General features: G+C 47.1%; 1 protein-coding gene across 1 annotated transcript in view; it reads left to right on the plus strand.

Annotated features, from left to right (window-relative positions):
* The window catches only part of RGS6 (regulator of G protein signaling 6), a 276,743-nt gene extending 259,612 nt beyond the window's left edge, over window positions 1-17,131 (plus strand). The window contains exon 17 of the mRNA XM_055790486.1: window positions 12,538-17,131. Within this exon, the coding sequence (XP_055646461.1) occupies window positions 12,538-12,588 (51 nt within the window). The 3' untranslated portion in view covers window positions 12,589-17,131. The remainder of the gene's footprint in view (window positions 1-12,537) is intronic.
* Window positions 17,132-17,848: the final 717 nt, after the last annotated feature.

Below are 17,848 nucleotides of genomic sequence, written 5' to 3' on the forward strand. Positions count from 1 at the left end.
AAATAATACCAGGTACTGAAGTAATAACTTAAAGACACACATGCACACAAATCCATATATCCACATCTCTCTCTTCTGTCATATTTGATCATCTTGCTAATTAAAAGGAGTCTGCTATACTATTTTTAGCCATGCAGTCTCAGCCTAGCTGTTTAAACCAGTGTAGTTTCCCATCTGCTTTAGAAATGATTTAATAATCAGATAGACAGAAGCTTAGTTCTCGTAAGCTGAGATGATCCTTCAGGGCCAAGAGTAGAAGGAAAATATATTTTAACGAGTACAGTTAGGGGAACCACTGCTGCTTTTGTCTTGCTAAGGAAGCCACCAAGTCTCTGCCTAACTTGTGCTGATGGCCATTTACACTTAATAAAGGGGGAAAGAGGAGGGGGTTGCTTTGTTGCAGCTTGCAGCATCTTGAGTATTCTCTCTAAAAGCAGCAATGGTACTCTAGCAATAACAGGGATTAAACCTATGGATACAGCCTCAGCAGGTAACTTGGATAAGCCTGGGCCATGATACTTGGACTTGAATTCCAACTTTCCTAAACTTGCTATATTCCAAGGAAGGAATTTCCCCTGTAAGAAAGCTGGTGTTAAAGTTTCTGACTCAATATCGAGGTGGTGACCCAATGCTGAGAAGATCTCTGCATTTTATTCCCAGCTGACATTTTTTAAGAGCAAAAGGCACACACGCACGTACAGCTTTTGAGAGGTTCAGAGTTCTCAGTCTTCATGCTTTAAAGAACAAGAGAGCGGGCAGACCAGTGATACATTGTTTATTCAGAATTTTTACAACTTCTGTCTCAACCGACTGACATGGCACACTTACTCATTACATTCCCGGACTGAAAAATCTCTTCAGCTGAAGAAGATAAAGAAGCTCTTGTGTGTCTCTGGCTGCCTGAGATCAGAGAGGAGAGCTGCACAACCTGGGAGGGCCCCTTGTGAAACTCAGCCCAAGCGATGGCAGCACATGGCAGCCTGAGGCAAAACCAACAGCCCCAGCCGGAGGGTGCTGCACAGGACTGGGGGGGGTGAAGGTGCAAATGCTGGACTTTTGGCTGGACATAGGAATCTGTGGGAAATCCCTTTCCCTGCGTTCTCCCTGCCTCCCTCAAGCCATAGTGGCACAGCACAGTGTATGCAGAGGTGTGATGGGCACAGGCCTGCTGTGGCTGCCTACACGTGATAAGCTATGGGGCTGTACTTTGTCTTTCATCACTACAGTCTGTAAAGAGTGTAATACTAATGGGAAAAGGAGCCCTTCTCTTAAGTCCTAAAGGAAATGCGAGTATGTAGTGAGACTGCTACTGGAGGGCAGCAGAGGTAACACCTGTGTGAGGTGCAACCAGGTGGATGATCTCTCAGCCTGGTGGCAGAGCTGAAAGAAGAAGTAAAAAGGTTAAGGAGTATCGGGGAGTGTGAGAGGGAGACAGACCGCTGGAGCCATTCTCTACCTTCACCGAGACAAATGCACCCCATGGACACATCACAAAAAGCGGAGGCTCCCCTGCCTGCTCGCCACCAGGCAGATGGAGGGGGCCGAAGTGACAGGGAGGAATGATAATAGGTCTCTGCTCGGGGCAGCAGCCCTTGTTCTCATAGGAGATTTCAACCTGCAGATGTCTGCTGGAAATACAACACAGCGGAGAGGAAACGATCTAGGAGGTTCCTGGAGTGTGTGGAAGACACCAGCTGTGTGAGAAAGTTGAATGAGCCAGCCAGGGGAGATGCCCCACTGGACCTGCTGTTTTCAAACAGAAGGACTGGTGGGTGATGTGGTGGTCAGGTGAGATTTCTTTAGAGCCCTGGATGTTATGGATGGAACATTTTGTACAGGACTGCAAGTCATTGAAGACTGAAGATTGTCTCAGTTCCCAGGCATAGATGAATAACTGATCGGCAGACTGGCCCAGCTTCATTAACCGTAGGAGACAGCTGCAGTAGGCAGAAGGCAGGTGCTGGTAAGCAAGAGTTGCTGTAGTCCTTGCGTTAGCAGCAGTGGGGTGATTTTGTGTTCTCATCCAGAAGCCTTGTATGGGGTCCCACATTGCATCCTTAATCACTACAGAGCTGGTCTCCCACCTTGGTTTCTCATGCAAAGATGGCTTTTCCAGGAGCAAGAATAGGACTGGAGATGTTGTATTTTGATATAGTTGTCATGCTCAGTGGCCAGGATGCTTTCTGTCTGGAGCCTAAAATGCCCTCCTCCTCCTCCTTGCAGTGGTGCAAACTGGCATTTTCATTGTAGTATTTCCTCAGCTTTCGTTTTCTGGTGTCTTTTGGCTATTTTGTATTAAACTATCCTTGGCTTAGAACTTTGAGTGCATCTCACTCCAGCACCCAGAGAAATCCAGTCCCATACTTTGTTTCAGTTCCATGTGTATCTGTTCATTTGCGTTATGCAGCCATGAAAGCTTCAGTGTCTACCCTGCCTGCCTGGCTGTCCCTTCCTAGATGCTCTCAGCAGTTTTCCAGCTCTGTGGTGTTACCCTTGTTCTTCCCTGCTGCTGCTTTCCCATCTTCCTCATCTTCAGCTTCATCCCTTGGCCACTGCTACTGCCTCATGCTGGTTTTTGTCTTCTCAGTTTGTCTGCTGTTGGATCAGAGTTCAAGTCACATGTGAACTGTCCTGGTCCTATTCTTAATTCACGAGTATGGCGTCACACACATGAAATGTGTTGATGGGATCTTACCATTCTCAGGTGAACTGTGTGATATTTTGCACAGCTTTGTGTCACTGTGATGTATTACAAACACTAACCATGAACACAGTGAAGAAGGCATAAGGCTGGAGAAAGAATTACTGCTGGAGATCATCAGGGCTCTCATTTTAACTGGTTCCTTGATAATCTCATAGAACTATCATATACTTACCAGCTTTCCCACTTTTTCACTTTCCCAGCTCTACCAGCTTGCATAAATAGGTAACAGCATTTGAGGGCATGGAAAGTATTCACAACCTGCAATATAATAAACACAAAGGTTTAAGCCATTATAGGGAGACAATAGTGGTTGAAAAACTGGGAAGTATAAAAAGGTGATGGACCGAGGTGCTGGTGAAGTGAGTATCAGAACAGACAGCTAGAAGGATAGGGGATAGGAGTAGGGAAAGATATAGGAATGGATGCCAAAGTTTCTTAGATTTGGCAGCAAGTAAAGACTTCTGGGAAAATGGTTATTTTTATCTTCGGAAGATATTTTACTTTAAAAGAAAATGTGCTTGCTCCACTACTCTAGCCATTAACAAATACCGGCTTTTACTGGGAAAAGGTACTTGCATTACATAGGTGATGGAAAGCATCAGAATGTACCTGGAGCATGAAGGGATCCAGTTGGCATTTGCAACCTGTCATCTGATTGTTCTCTTATGTGCGGTAACTGGTCAGTGTCAGTACCTAGCCCTGGGATTACTGGGTGCATGACCTGCACAGTGCACCATCGGCTGGTCGTGGCACGCTTGAATTGCATCTGTTCCTGGTATCGGCATAGTACCTTACCTGGTTTGATAAGCAGTGGATTGCATGTTATTACATGTGTGCTGTGTAGTCTGTTCTCTATACAGGGGCTCCTTTAAAGCGTAAGTATTCATCACTTCTAGTGGATAAGTTATTCCTCACTTCCCTTCCTTAAAAATACTGCTGCGTAGTGCTGGTGGTGCAGAACAGCAGCTGCCTTTCGCCCCTGAGCTCACTACCTTCCATCAGTGAGTGAGCGATCCCTGTGTGTATGGTTTCTGAAGTGCTTTGGGATCCTTCTGGATGAAAGGTATTATGCAGAGTTCAGGGCATAGTGTTCATTTACTGTCTTTTATTCCAGCCACACACAAACTCTGGAAGATGAAAGTTGGCACCTTCCCACTACAGAGAGGTCTAGATGCTAGCTGCAGATACTGAACCAGGACCTTAGCAAGGGGTTTGACAGCGAGGGGGGCTTAGTCCCTGCTGTGATTTCAGCCAAGCTTATTCTGATACTCCAAAGGGGTTTCATATTTTGCTGGTGTTTCTGTTTTCCTCTGACTGTGCAAGATACTTACCTACTTACCTGGTTCCCAGTCCCACTGAAGACAGTTAAACAAACTGAGTCCATTGCACACAAAGGGAGTAATAGAACTGCACCCTGCACGAGGGGCAGACCAGCAACATGCAGTAAGGGCATTTTCTGGGGTGGCTTGGAAAAACGTTCTACTACACCATCATATGCTGGCTGCATTGATCCTGGCAGGTCTGTGGTGAAGTGCCCTCCTTCACTGTGGTAAGTTTAAGCAGTCCGTAGGCTGCTTCAGCTAATGCCAAAATTAGCTTGAACACATTCTTCAATACAAGGAGCCCGGAGTGCTCCAGAACAGAAGAGGATCTTCCTTGTGGTGCTGGTGGGATGGTAGAGGAGAGCTCCAACCATTATGAAGCTGTTCTAGGAGTGGGTGAGTCTGGGGCATGCGTCAGTTCCTGGTTTGTGCCGTATGCAGTGGTGCACTGGTATTTCTCAAAGCAAAGTGCAGTGCCTCTCCTAGGAAGCATAGAAAAGCCACACAAAGTAAAGTGGCTATGGATGATAGCAATTTTAATTGGACTGCAGCTCTGAACTGTTCCTGTAGCGATATAAGCTGGAAAAGGAAAAAAGCAGTATCAACTCTAAGAACCTAACCCATGGTTGCTCAGCTTCACTGCTATCAGCAGGAATGGCAAGAAGCTCAGGAAACTTGTCATTCAAGCCTTACAAGAGGAGTAGGGCCCGCTCTGCGAGAGTTTGGGGGCAACTTGTAAAACCACGCTGGTGAGAATGGGTGAGCATCCTGCACATCACAAGCAGCCACTCCCCTGCTTACCCTCTACAGCCACTTTGCAGCTCCTATTTTCAGTCTGTGTCAGTGTGCAATTGGTGGTATCGCCCACCATATTTTGTGTGCTAATTTATGTTATATATGTTCATAGTTTATGTGTCTGTGTTTATTTTGTGTTGAACTAAGTTATTTTCCTGTATTGTTTATGTTCTTAACTGTTTCATATTTAACTTTGTTAATTTATGTTACTATCTTATGTTTGCAATGTAACTTTTAATGAAAAAATCTAATAAAAAGAATATTTTTTAAATGACATAAAAATAAAATTTCCCCAGGATTGTCACAGCACTCTCCAAACCATCAAGCTGCAACAAGGTCTTTTGCCACCTCATACCAACACACTCTTCATGCCAGTCCCTCTGCTGCCTTCTCCTTGTCTCGCCTCATCCAGGGCACGCTCGCTCCCTCTCTTCTTTCTACTTCTTCCTCCTCTCTCTTCCTCGGCTGCTCCCTCTTCACTGGCTGCCCAAGCCCTTACCAGAACCAGCCACAGCTGCACCTTATCTACATCAGCCAACCCACCGCCCCTGAAGCCAGCCCACAGCTGTATGTTATCAATGATAATTAACCCAGCTTCATTCCTCTACCCGTGGGCTGGATACGGCGCCCCAGGGTCCTCAGTCCAGCCCCCAGTATTTACAGACCCCCCCACCGGGGGTTGGGGGCAAAACCAAGCAGCCGCAGATGGCTGCCTGCCACTTCATCCGCGCGCCGGCCCCCTGCTTAAAAAGTTTGGGGACCCCTGCTCTACAATTCCCCCTCTTTTCTTTTTAATAATTCATACCTCATGTTTTTACGAATCATCACAAACTTTTTACAAATAAACTTTTCATACATTCCGGACAACTTGTCCCTGAACTCTTTTTTTCTTCTTAACATTTCATGCCTTATGTATTTAACAATCATCACAACTTTTTCACAAATAAACTTCTCATACAGTCCAGACAATTTGTCCCTGAACTCATACACATATCCCTTCTGCCATTTTATCTTGGGCTTTTCAGCTTCTGAGGGCTGATCACCTTTCTTCTCATCTGCTTTCCTGACATCTAGGATTTTGTTTTCTTCAGAGTGGGGTTCTGATTAACTTATACTACCTCATCCTTTCACCCCTTGGGTCACACCAGACAGTAACCTGAACAAGCTTTCAACAGCAGCAGATCAAGAATACAGCACTAACACATTACTTTGTGTCCCAACAAGCTTCTCAACATCCTTGTGGTCACCCGTTTCTTCTACAAGTGGAGACACCTTCAATGAGCACACAAACACCAGCAAGAATACCACCAGGCCGAGCAGCAGCAGCAACGGTGGGAGCTGCCCATGGCACCGCGCTGCTCCCACACCTTCCCCCGGCACAGCCATCACCGCTGTCTGGCCAGACCCGCTCTGGACCCACCACAGCTGTGGGCTGCTGCCACATCTGGCCAGGTACTCTGCTGCTGTCACCCATTACCCTCAGTCTCTTAACTCCATGGCAGTCAGGCTTCCTTCTCCTTGATCCCAACAGCTCACTTTTACCGGTGTCTGATCCAGATCCCCAGGCTCTTCCCACCTATCTCAATGTGATCTGGATCACAGTCTATCCCCGCCTGTCTCCGCTATGTTGGGCACCACCATCACTGTTCAAAACTTCAAACATCCCCCAGGACAGCCATCACCGCTGTTGCCGCTCGTTACACTCAGTCTCATAATCCAAAGGGCCTCACACAGGGCACCAATTGTCGCAGCACTCTCCAAACTAGCCAGCTGCAACAAGGTCTTTTACCATCTCACACCAACACACTCTTCATGCCAGTCCATCTGCTGCCTTCTCCTCATCTTGCCTCATCCAGGGCATGCTCGCTCCCTCTCTTCTTTCTGCTTCTTCCTCCTCTCTCTTCCTCGGCTGCTCCCTCTTCACTGGCCGCCCAAGCCCTTACCAGAACCAGCCACAGCTGCACCTTATCTACATCAGCCAACCCACCGCCCCTGAAGCCAGCCCACAGCTGTATGTTATCAATGATAATTAACCCAGCTTCATTCCTCTACACGAGATCTGCAGTGTAATATAACATTGAAAACCAAACAGTGCTGGCAGTGCTAGGGCCATGGCAATCTCCTTCTTAGAAGTGAAGTTTGGTGGCACAATGTTCTTGTAGTATGTTAGCTAAAAGGTAGGAGGTCTGAGCAGTGCCTGTCACCACGTGAAAAACCTCAGATTCAAGCTGACGGAGGTAGGGTTTGTTCATCTCCAGTGGAGATGCAAACCAGCCCCAGTCCTCTGCTGGGGGTCTTACAAAAGGATGGGTTAACGCCGCTCCCCTGGAGATGACTTCTCCAGGAATGTGATGCTTCTGGCTGGAGCAGATTGGGCAGCAGGCTGGGTAGAGGACAACCCTGAGCACAAAAGAGGGGCAGAGAGCAAGAAGTGGAGTCAGCTATAGCAGGCAAAGTCCTAAGCTGGTGGGTGGAGAGTGTGGATGTGAACAGTCAGCATGAAAGCACATTGGTCTGTATTGACACGACAAAAAGGGGAGCCTATGCTGCCATATCAGAAGCTCCCCACACGCTTCCTCTCCCTCCATTGGTGCATCCACAAAGCTCCCTACGGGATAAATCCTGCCTGGGTGTTCAGGTACGTTGCTGACGGTGTGCATGGAAGTGCTGGCTCCTGCATGTTAGTGGTGGTTGATGTATCTGCATGCTAGATACAGAAACTACTCTGTGCTGGGCAGAGCATGTTAACATGTATGAAATCACAGGTACTCGACAAAAATAAACTTTCTTTCTAAAAGTATTAAAAAAAAATAGTTCACAGCCTTTGCCTTCTCTCCCAGCTGTGCAAAGTGCTGGGTTTAGTAGATAAAAGCAAAGAGCAAGATGGAAACTCCGATGCCTCATACAGGAGGTTTGAAAGGAGTGCTGTCTCCTTTTTGTGTCAAATTCAAGACTTTTTTTTTTTTTTTCCTCCTCTTATTTGGGTTCTTGCGTATGTTAAATTGCTGAATTCTGCTTCATTAAAATAATTGCTAATTGCATTTTACAGTTTAGTTTAGTAGCTGCTCAGCAAAGGCTCAGCCATCAAAGACGCTAAGCATCTCCTGTGACCTGCAGGTTAATCTTCACTTCACTGGGCCTTAGTGAGAGCCCTGATGGTCCACGAGTGCCGAGGTCTGGTCCTCTGCCTGGCATTGGAGCCAAGCAATAGGATGGGCCGCATACTTGGAAGTCAGATTCTGGGGGGCAGTTTCATAAAGTTTTCCAAGAATCCTCTGACATTTTCCTTAGGTTACTCCAAAGTCAGGTTTGGTTTTTTTACTTTTTCCTTAGGTTACTCCAAAGTCAGGCTGTAAAAACTGAGGCACCTGTCATGCCAGTGTTCAGGGGTAAAAAAAAATAAAAAAATCATTCATTCAGCTGCACAGAGAGAACTGGATGTTACCTTTACCAAGACGTGGTGACACTGCATGTGATGTTTGCGTTAAAGCTGTGTTACAGCCCAGCTGCTTGCAGGGAATGAGAGAAAAGAAAGCCTGCCTGCATCCAACAAGACACACAAAATCTGCCCTACAACATACTGCTTTTGCTATGCTGTTTGAGCGACAACAGTCTGGGTTTTTAATTGTCGTAACTCTATAATCAGTAGTGACAAATATTTTGCAACTGGAGGACTGGGGATTTCTTTATAAGCCTTAGACCCCATGTAAAAAGTTTACTCCTTACATCGACTCTAATCTTGCCTTATTATTCAGCATATGCACACGACAGCATAAAAGGAGCACTGTAGTGTTCTGAGCCTGAAATCATATGCTTTCCAAGTCCCTTGCCAGCACAGCTTAGATGAAATTTCTCCTGGAAATAAGGCAGGAGTTGTTGACATTTTCTTTTAATGGGGAAAGGAGAGGTAGAAATGTGCAGGCAGCCACTGGTTTCGTGCTAAACAAAGATGTGGAAGGAAAAAAACATTTATTTTGATTGAATGTTTTTAAAGAAACTAGGTGTACTTGTGCCAAACTTTCACATTGTAATAATCCAAAACTTCCTCACTTCATTGGAGATCTCCCCAAGAGAATCCCAGCTGAGTGGCAGATGAGGCCCAACATGACCTCCTGAGCCTAAACTCTTTTGGCATGCATTGCACCCAACTACGAATTGATTTAGCCACCTCCAGCTTCTCAGAGCAGCCTTTCACCTGACTGACTGAGGCACTCATGCCACACGAGCCTCAGGGAAAGGTCGCAGGACTGCAAAAAATACAGGGGTGCGTCCCACCTCTGCTGTCCTGGGGTGGACCCAGGCCACCTTTGCCTGGTCACCCGGATGCCCCTTTTGCAGGCACAGGAAAGCGATGATGTTAAGGCACACTGATGCCATCCTGGGCTGTTTGGCCATGGATGCCCTCCCAGCGAGCAGGGTCGGGTGGGTTTGGATGGACCGGTTGGGGTCCTGGGGGAGAGCATCGGCTGGCTGGGGAGCGAGCTGCTGCACCATCCTGAAGGAGCTATTGTGTGTGCTACGCTTTGGCTTTTGTCAGTCAGCTAGCACAAAACTTTTGTGTCTCCTGCTGGATTTCAAGCCTAAGAAGCCCTGGAGGGCTAAACCTGAAACAAATGCCATGGACCAGCCCCTCAACTAGTGTAAACTGGCAGCAGTTCTGTGAAAGCAGCTAAGTCACATTGATTTACCCCAGCAAAGTGGATCCCATCCAGCATTTCCACCTGTGACACAATGTTTTGCTCCCTTGTTCATTTTAGTAACAGGAAACAGATACCAGTTTACCTGATGAAATGCAGATTTTTCCTGATCCTCTTCATTTTTATTTTAATGAGGATGTCTAAGATGAGAGAATCCCAAACTGAATACTTGCATCCCACCCACCCTCCAGCCCACGGATATTCATATGACTCAGACCCATGCTGTGAGGCTGACGTTTATCTCTGCATTGGATTGAAACAAAATCCCCTACACCAGTATGCCTGGCTGGGGACCCCATCAGTACCAAAGATGAATGTTACAGTTACAGCCCAGTGGTCTTGCTTGTAGCCAGAAATTTCACCACATTAATCCTTCTATGTGATTCCAGGGATCCTTTCACCATCTGTCTTATCACAATGTTGGACACAACAGCCAAGCAGAAAACATCGCTGCCTACTTCTTGCGGTCTTAAAACAGATATTCTCGCACCCATCTGTTCGCATGTCCCTGCACGTGAGGCTGTTTGGCACCTCACACCTCCCTGACACAGTTATCCTCCCGGACAGCCGGGCCCCACGCTGGGGACTCATCCCAGCCTGCAGGTGGGAAGTTAGCTGCAGAACCAGCGGCTGGATCTGGGTTCCTGGGCTAACAGCTTTCCTGCTAGATGGGGAGCTGCCAATGGAGCTCACCACCTTTGCCCGCAGACGGGAAGCAGTTGCCACTGGAAAACCCATGAGCAAACTTTTGCTCTGTGCAAACCTTGGCCATCAGCTCCATTTCTGACTCACCACCTCCTCCAGGGCAGCCTTTCTGTCAGCTGCCCCCTCCCCTTGGCCCAGCCTGGCCTTGGAATTTCCCCCTTCCCGCTTTGAACACCTTTGTGGGGCTGAATGTGGAACAGTGTTTGCTCCTCAACACCGCTGGACCCTGGCACAGGGAGCTGGCATACCCCCAGGCTGCCTGCCTCTGAGAAGATAACAAGAGGAACTGCCTGCAGCAGATTAGTTAGAGTCTGACTGTATAGTCATTATACAAACCCAAGGCTTATTTGTTGGGGTTTTTCTAAGGAAGTGTCCAAATATAGGTGGAAACTAGTTTGGTTTTTTTTCAAAAACCAGCCATGTTATTCTTGCAGAAATTAACATCCACATCTTTACTGTCTTCTTCCTATAAATGGGATTCAGAAATTGAGAATTCCCTAGCACTCTTTCTCAGGTATTCCTTAACGGCAGCAAAATGACAGCCATAGTTGTAGCCCCCCAAGCACTGCCATGTTGTTCTGCAGAAGTCTTGGCTACCTCCTGGGGTAGCCCTGGGCTGAGCTTCCCAGAAGTGCATTTAAAAATAATAATAGTAATTATCAATAATTTGATTTATAGTGAAGGAAAGCACACATGCCTTAAATGTCAGTGGTGCTGGTATGTCTGCTGAGCTTGAGAGGGAGCTGGTCCTTCCTGAGCCATGCCCTGGATGCAAGCTGTTGCTGCAGAGACGGAGGAGCCACAGAGCTGTGACTGTAGCTGTTCTGTCCTGGGCAGGACAGCCTGAGTGACGACAGTGTTACCAGCAGCCAGCTGGTCATGTACAGGGAGCAGCCAGATTAGGCCATGCATGTTTATGCAGCCAAGCCAAGCAAAAAGTAAAAGGCACACATTTGAGTAACGAAATGAGGCCTCTGCACAGAACTGTTACATCCTCCTGGAACAGCCCTAAATGGGAATAGATTAGAAATCAAAGAGGGGAGGTGGGGGTGGAGGGGTGTGGGGGTTCTTTTTTCTTAGTGTTAACCTGTTAAACAAGGCGTATTTCAAATGACCTGCTAAATTTTACATTTCAAATTTTCCTACATTTTGCACATACTTTTTTTCACTGTATAATCTGTCTTGCTCTTTCTTTCAAACAGCAATTATTAGAACCTTCTATTGCAAAGGAAATCTTGGCTATATATAGTAACGTAGAGGAGGTTGTTTAAGAGCTGCTAGGTATTCCATGGCTCTCTGGTATTCCCTGGATGTTTATTTCAAACAAGACTTTTTCTTCTTTTAAGAAAAACATCGTTTTTCAAGAGGAAAACTCAGCAAAGAAACACAGCAACTGGTGCAATTCCTGAAGCAATTTTTCACTGTTACATCAGTAATTGCAACGCCATCAGTATCCCCTACGGGGATATACCTTTCCTACTGCCTGCAAATGAAGACCAGCTGTAGGTCCTCCCTTGGTCCTGGAAGCAGGGGCTGTATGTCCTCAGCCAGCGAGGGGATTCAGACATGCAGGTGACCTTCTCCCTGGTCCTTGGTCCCACCAGTCAGTGGGGAAGCTCACGTGGATGCCGGCAGCACATGAGCAAGGCTGCCACGGCCGTGCACCTGAGCGGTGGCTCGGGGGGGAACACAGGGAAGGCAGGGAGGCTGGGCAGGAATGGAACAATGAGACAAGAGACGGAGGAGTGGGCAAAGCAGGGTGGCAGCAGGGCAGGGGCAGGCTAAGCTGTTTCTGAAATCATTTTTGTCGAGATCTGTTTCTGATGGCCGCTGTGCAGCAGCACCGGTTGACAGGCTGTGGGAGGGCCATCCCAGCTCTCACTGTGGCCTTGGTTTTGCAGCCCTGGGGTAGCTCTCTGCATGGAAGCCATGGCCTGGCACCGGCAGGATGACACTGGGCACAACAAGTCACAGCAAGCATAAGACAGAGCGTTGCTTTCACCAGTTCCCATGTAACTGCAGAAAGGCAACATCTTCATGAGGCAGTGTCCTGGGGCACAGCCTTGAGCGACAGCCACCTGGACATCACTAGCCACAACCCCTCCTTGCCAAACCACCTGCCTGGGGCAAAACCACAGGCACCCGCGATGCTGGGGATGAGCAAGCCCCCCATCGCCAGTCGGCAGGGCTGGGGGAGGCAGGTGCGCTCCCCGCTCTGGGGAAGACCCTTGCCCCTCACTTGCAGCCAAAGCATCCCACAGCATCACTCATGCCTCCGGGTCTCTTCTGTCTCTCTGTCTGTCCCTCCCTCCAGGGAAAGTCTCTGGCGAGCAAGCGCCTCACAGGCCTGATGCAATCCTCCTGACAGCTGCAGCCCACCGCCCCGTGGGAGAGACAACTGGGACCGCTGCCGGGGACGGGGCATTTTGGGGACAGCGGGTCCCTGCGAGGGAGCGAGCTGGAGTGAGCACAAGCGGGAAGCCACGTGCAGGTGAGCGCCTCTCCTCACAGTTTACATCGACACTTCCCTGCCTGCACAGCTTTGTAAGGACGCCGAGCTCTGCAGGTGCTTTGTTTCCGACCGGGGTTTGGAGGAACGCACTTCACCATACACAGAAGGCTTGCTGGCTTGTTATTTAAGGGAACGGACTCAACCGCAACTTGGAGAAAGAAGAGCTGAGAGAGATCGGTGTTCTTCCTTCATCTCTTCTCTCCCTGGCACAAACATGGCTCTAATAGACGGCGCTGCAATCTCACTTGCTCCCTTTCTTGTGGCCATCTGGATCCAATAAAATATCTGCTGGAAGCTACTTCTCCTTCTCACAAAATCCCATGCATTTCTCCTGCAGATTCATTGACTTTAACTTTGTTTTTCTTTTCTATGTCTCTCCTCCTTTAAAGCCAAAAAGAAAAAGAAAAAAAAGGCACTATTTAAGTTCATCATTCACTGTCGTTCCAATAGCATGTATCTTACCCAGAGATGATGGCCAGATCCTCAGCTGAAGTCAGGAGAGTTGAGTGGTTTTCATCACCTGAGGATCTGCCCCATGGAGTCAGACTCTGATCCTGGTGCAAATCCTCTGATGTCGGCGGACTCGCTCTGCATGTGCGCATAGTGCAAATGTGATCAGACTCTGCCTGATGCTCAAAAAGTCATGTTTTAGATGTGTAATGCACACAGAAACACACACAGAGACACACACGCACGTGGTATTTAAAAGTGAATTGGTTTATATTGTATTTGATTTTCTATTTATTTAAGGGTTTGCGTATTTACTCAATGATGGACGTTCAAGCTTTACTTCAAGTAGATAGAATCGGACTCCAACTGCAATTGTAGAGGGCCAAAATCTGCTCACATGTATACAGGGAAAGGCAACTCTGGTATGGGCAGGTGTCAAAATTCAGCCTGCGGTGAGGAGGGAATTGATGGAGATGGGACCGCCAGGAGCAGGATGTGAAAGGGCAAGGTGCTGGGTGGTGCCAGGTAACCTTTCCTAAACAGCAGCACGCCCAGCTCAGATAACTGACTCTGCTGAGAAGCAGCATTGTAAGCGTGAAATTGTACCGCTGGAGGAAATGAGCTTCCACTAAAACTCATCTGACCTACAGCCCGTGAATACAACTGCAAGAGGTGACCCATTAGCTTGTTGCAAACTGTTGGGAGTATGGAGGTTATGGTGAGGACAGAACTGAACTGATTTAATTAAAACCCCCATGTATACTAGCTGCAGATAGGAAAATGGACTGCATTCACATACTGTATATGAAAATTTCAAGACTCAATTGACTCAGTGCCACAAAACCTCCTGTATTTTACAGGCACTTCAGATCTGAAGCGTATGTGAAAATAGACATTTCTTGGTCTTCTTCACTCATGCCAAGGCAAACTGGCTTTTTGTGCAGGTGGTAGAAATTGCTATATGGCTACAAGTCTGCATTCCTACCTAGGCAAAACCATCTAGCTAAGTAGACAGCTGGCTATCGACAATATTAACTTCTGAGGCAAGTATTATTCTAATATCTAAGGCCTATGTGTGCACAAAATCAGGCCAGGATAGTTTCTGTCAGAAAAAAAGGACCTTCCCTCTTTACCCATGACATTTCTCATCTTGATACCTCTTTCCGTTCCCCCCCCCCCCCCGCCCAGAAAACTCCTATTATTGATTTTACCTGAGGTCTATAGGACCGTCTACACCTGCATGAATTTACAGTAGAATATTGAGTATGATATTTGTTCTTTACACATGCCTATTCCCGTAAACAGCCTGCTGTCTGAGGTCTTCAGATTTATCCTACACATACGTGACACACAAGTGAGTTCCAAGACTGAAGAACTGTCATGGATGTGCCTGTACATTCATGTGGTGTCCTGTGTCCTGCCTCTGAAAGGAACATTTGGTCTCCTCCAAACTGTCACTTAGCTGTCCTTGCAGGACCCATTTTCTGTTGCACACGCAGCCAAAGGGTCCCCTCGGGTAACAGAGGCTCTTCAGGTAACAGGCCTGGTTATCTATTCATCCACATTCATGTGTCCCTTTACGTCATCCCTAGGAAAATGCAAAGGCTGGCTCTTCTCAGAGCCATGTTGATGTGTTTTTATCTGTGTCAACCCCACCGTCACCATGTGTCACCGGAGCTCTGTAAACCAAAAGCTGCTCACACCCCAAGCTAATCTACTGCCAGTGCTGCCCAGCCTCTAGGCGAAGGTACTTCCTATTCCTATAGCAGGTTTGTCCTGTGAACCCCTGAACTGGTCTGCAGAGCATTCCTGAGCAGGATGTGCGCATAAAGCACAGAGCTGATGTGTAGCAAGTAGCAGAGATGGCCAAGTGTTACCAGGGGTATCTGCTTTGCGGTGAGTTCCTGATACTGGACAGGTCTTCTCCTGGGTGAAGGGTGGGGTAGCTCCATGGAGGTACTCTCCACTGTCCTCCAGCTTGGGGGCACAACATGGCAGGACTGGAGGATGCTGGCAGGTGCACGGGACAGGTGGAATTTGGGTGATGGTCTGCGCAGGGAGCGGCAATGCCAGACTTTAACTTGGAGATGTGCTGCTGCCCTGTGAGCGAGGCACCCTGCTCTGTCTCCCTGCTCTGTTCCTGCTGGACGGCTGTGTTGGCTGCCGCAGTGTTTTGCCTGTGGGGAATATGCTATGTTGGAACAGTTGAGTGCACGGAGGGAATTTTTGCAGGCACAGGGAGCATGCATATGGGCGTACATCAGGGGGCCTGGATGCTGAACAGCTTGCCATTTAAATGCACACTCGTGCAAGCTAATCTGCTCAGTAATGGCTAGCTGAGCGGACAGAGCTTCATATTCTCTGGAGAGAAGAAATCTCTGCTCCTCATTTCCTGACTAAATTTCTCTAAAACAGACATGAGAGTAGACAAGACCTCCTCCTGGGAACACATATGAACTGCTTTTCACATGTCTTTTACTTCACATATGATGATACTAACATGTAACTACTTCCACGTGAACTGCATCCTCGATTTATTGCTTTTTAACGACATTGCTTATTCCAAGTGATGCTGCTCTTGTACACTCACAGTATCCCACGGAGTGTTGCAAGCGGTAATGCACTGCTTTATAAGCATCCCATGTCTTCCAACTACCTCATCATGCTGAAGATGAGTTAGGAAATCAGCTTTCCACCTCTATTTATGTTCTAAATCACATTGTTTCAAGGAAAGGTAGTCTGGAAACCTTTTACAATGTCCATGCTGTGCAAGCTAGCTACAAAGCTTCCCATACTTACAGGGCTATGGCTGTGAAATATGGCTGTACACTGTTATTTGGATAATAGAGTATCCAGAACATTTGTGGCTATTGTGGCGAAATGGCACCAGGACAAGCACTAGGAAGGTTCAACAAGCCTGTGCAGACAGAGTTAGGCTAAAGCAAATGGATTAATGTACTCTCAGTATAATTCAACACTAAGATCCCATAGAGTACTGTAATAAAATGGTAGCAGGGCAGCCATAAAAAGTGGCAGTAAGCTGACATAATAATACCAGGATAAATGTAGCAATAAGGTAACACAGGCCGCTGCAGTAAAGTAGCATTTTGATAATGCAGCAATAAGACACAACAGGATGCTGCAGTAAATTAGTTTGGGGAATAAGGCAGTAATAATGGTGTGTGAGGACAAACGGTGGTACATTTGTACCAGGTACTGCAGCAATAAAGATAGCACAAGGTGTCCTAGTAATAAGTTACTACAGTAACAACACCACGGTGAACTGTAAAGTTATATCAGGATGCTTCCATGCTGCAGTCAAATCCTACAAGAGGTGGTAGCGAGACAATGAAGACAAAATATGCCCCATTTTGGACCGCAAAATACAAGTCAGTTTTCTGCATGGTGACCCAAATTCTGGAATGATCTCAGCGATACCAATCCTATTGCCCCCTCCCTTCAAGGAAGCTGAGACAAGAGAGTTCCACCTTCTAGTCTAATATTTTGGGCTGAAAATACAAAATTGACTCATTGTCTCTTCAGCCAAATTGTCACAGACTGTGGTGAAGTTCTTCAGTTAGTCCTTACTCAGGTGAAACCCCCTTGATTTCAGTGAGTCCTTTGACTTGGAAAGGATTTGGCTCTCTCATCTTCTGGCATGGGTGATCCTTTTAGCCTCCAATTATTTCTGTTTTGGGGTGGGGGAAGGGGAACCCAGGTACAGAACATCTGACTGTACTGGTTTGTTTCCTGAAATGCACAAATAAATTTAGCATCCTGGAAAAGTCAAAGCAATAAGTACCAAATCTGTTCTGTCTGTCATGCATGCATGCACACGTGAATAATCCTGCTGGAATCAGTGCAGGTCCTGGATGCATCCATGGGCAAGGCTTGGCCTAACCCTGTTCTCAGTGTCTCCAGCTGAGTGACGGAAGCAGTGTGTCTTCTCAGGTTTTATAGTTTGATATTATCTCCTTTCCTGCTTTTCTGTATTTTATTTTAATTTAACCTCAGCTGTGTTTGAAATGTCCCTAGAAAACAATCAGTTTGCCATAATACAATATGCAGCATGATCAGCAAAGAATAGGTGTGTCCATTTGCTGTCTTTGTACCCTTCAGTGGAGGGTAAAGCATTCTGGAAAATAACCAGCAACCACTGTTATACTCAATAATCATTGGGCATAAGGGTTTAGTCAAAGCATCTATGTCAACAGCAAGGCTTGAATGGAGTGTGTGTGCTAGATAACAAGATGGTCTCCTGGGAAAAGGATTAAATAGGGCACCGCTGCAGACTCCTGACAAGCAGGAGCAGCTCACAGCTGGCTCTGGCTCCTTCAGCTAGTCCCAACAGATAGGAATTTTCTGCCGCATCTTTCTGACCCTTTGCACAACAGCTTTGCTATCCCTTTATGTGGCTTCCTCTGTCTGGAGCTGACTGTGCTCAGTTCAAGTTTTGAGCAATGCTCTGATAGCCTTGGCTTGGCTCTTGCCTTAAACTCCTTGGCTTGCTCTTATTGTGGTTTAATGATTAAGCAGGATTATTAAAGTAGAGCTCACAGTAGGGTAAGATAGGCTAGGTTATCATGATTTTGTCGTTTAAGCTGCGAGCAATTTTGCAGCTTCTCAACACTGTTTATAACCTGAGACGGAGAACAAGCGAGGC

Source organism: Falco peregrinus, chromosome 1, assembly GCF_023634155.1.
Source record: "Falco peregrinus isolate bFalPer1 chromosome 1, bFalPer1.pri, whole genome shotgun sequence".
NCBI lineage: Eukaryota > Metazoa > Chordata > Aves > Falconiformes > Falconidae > Falco > Falco peregrinus.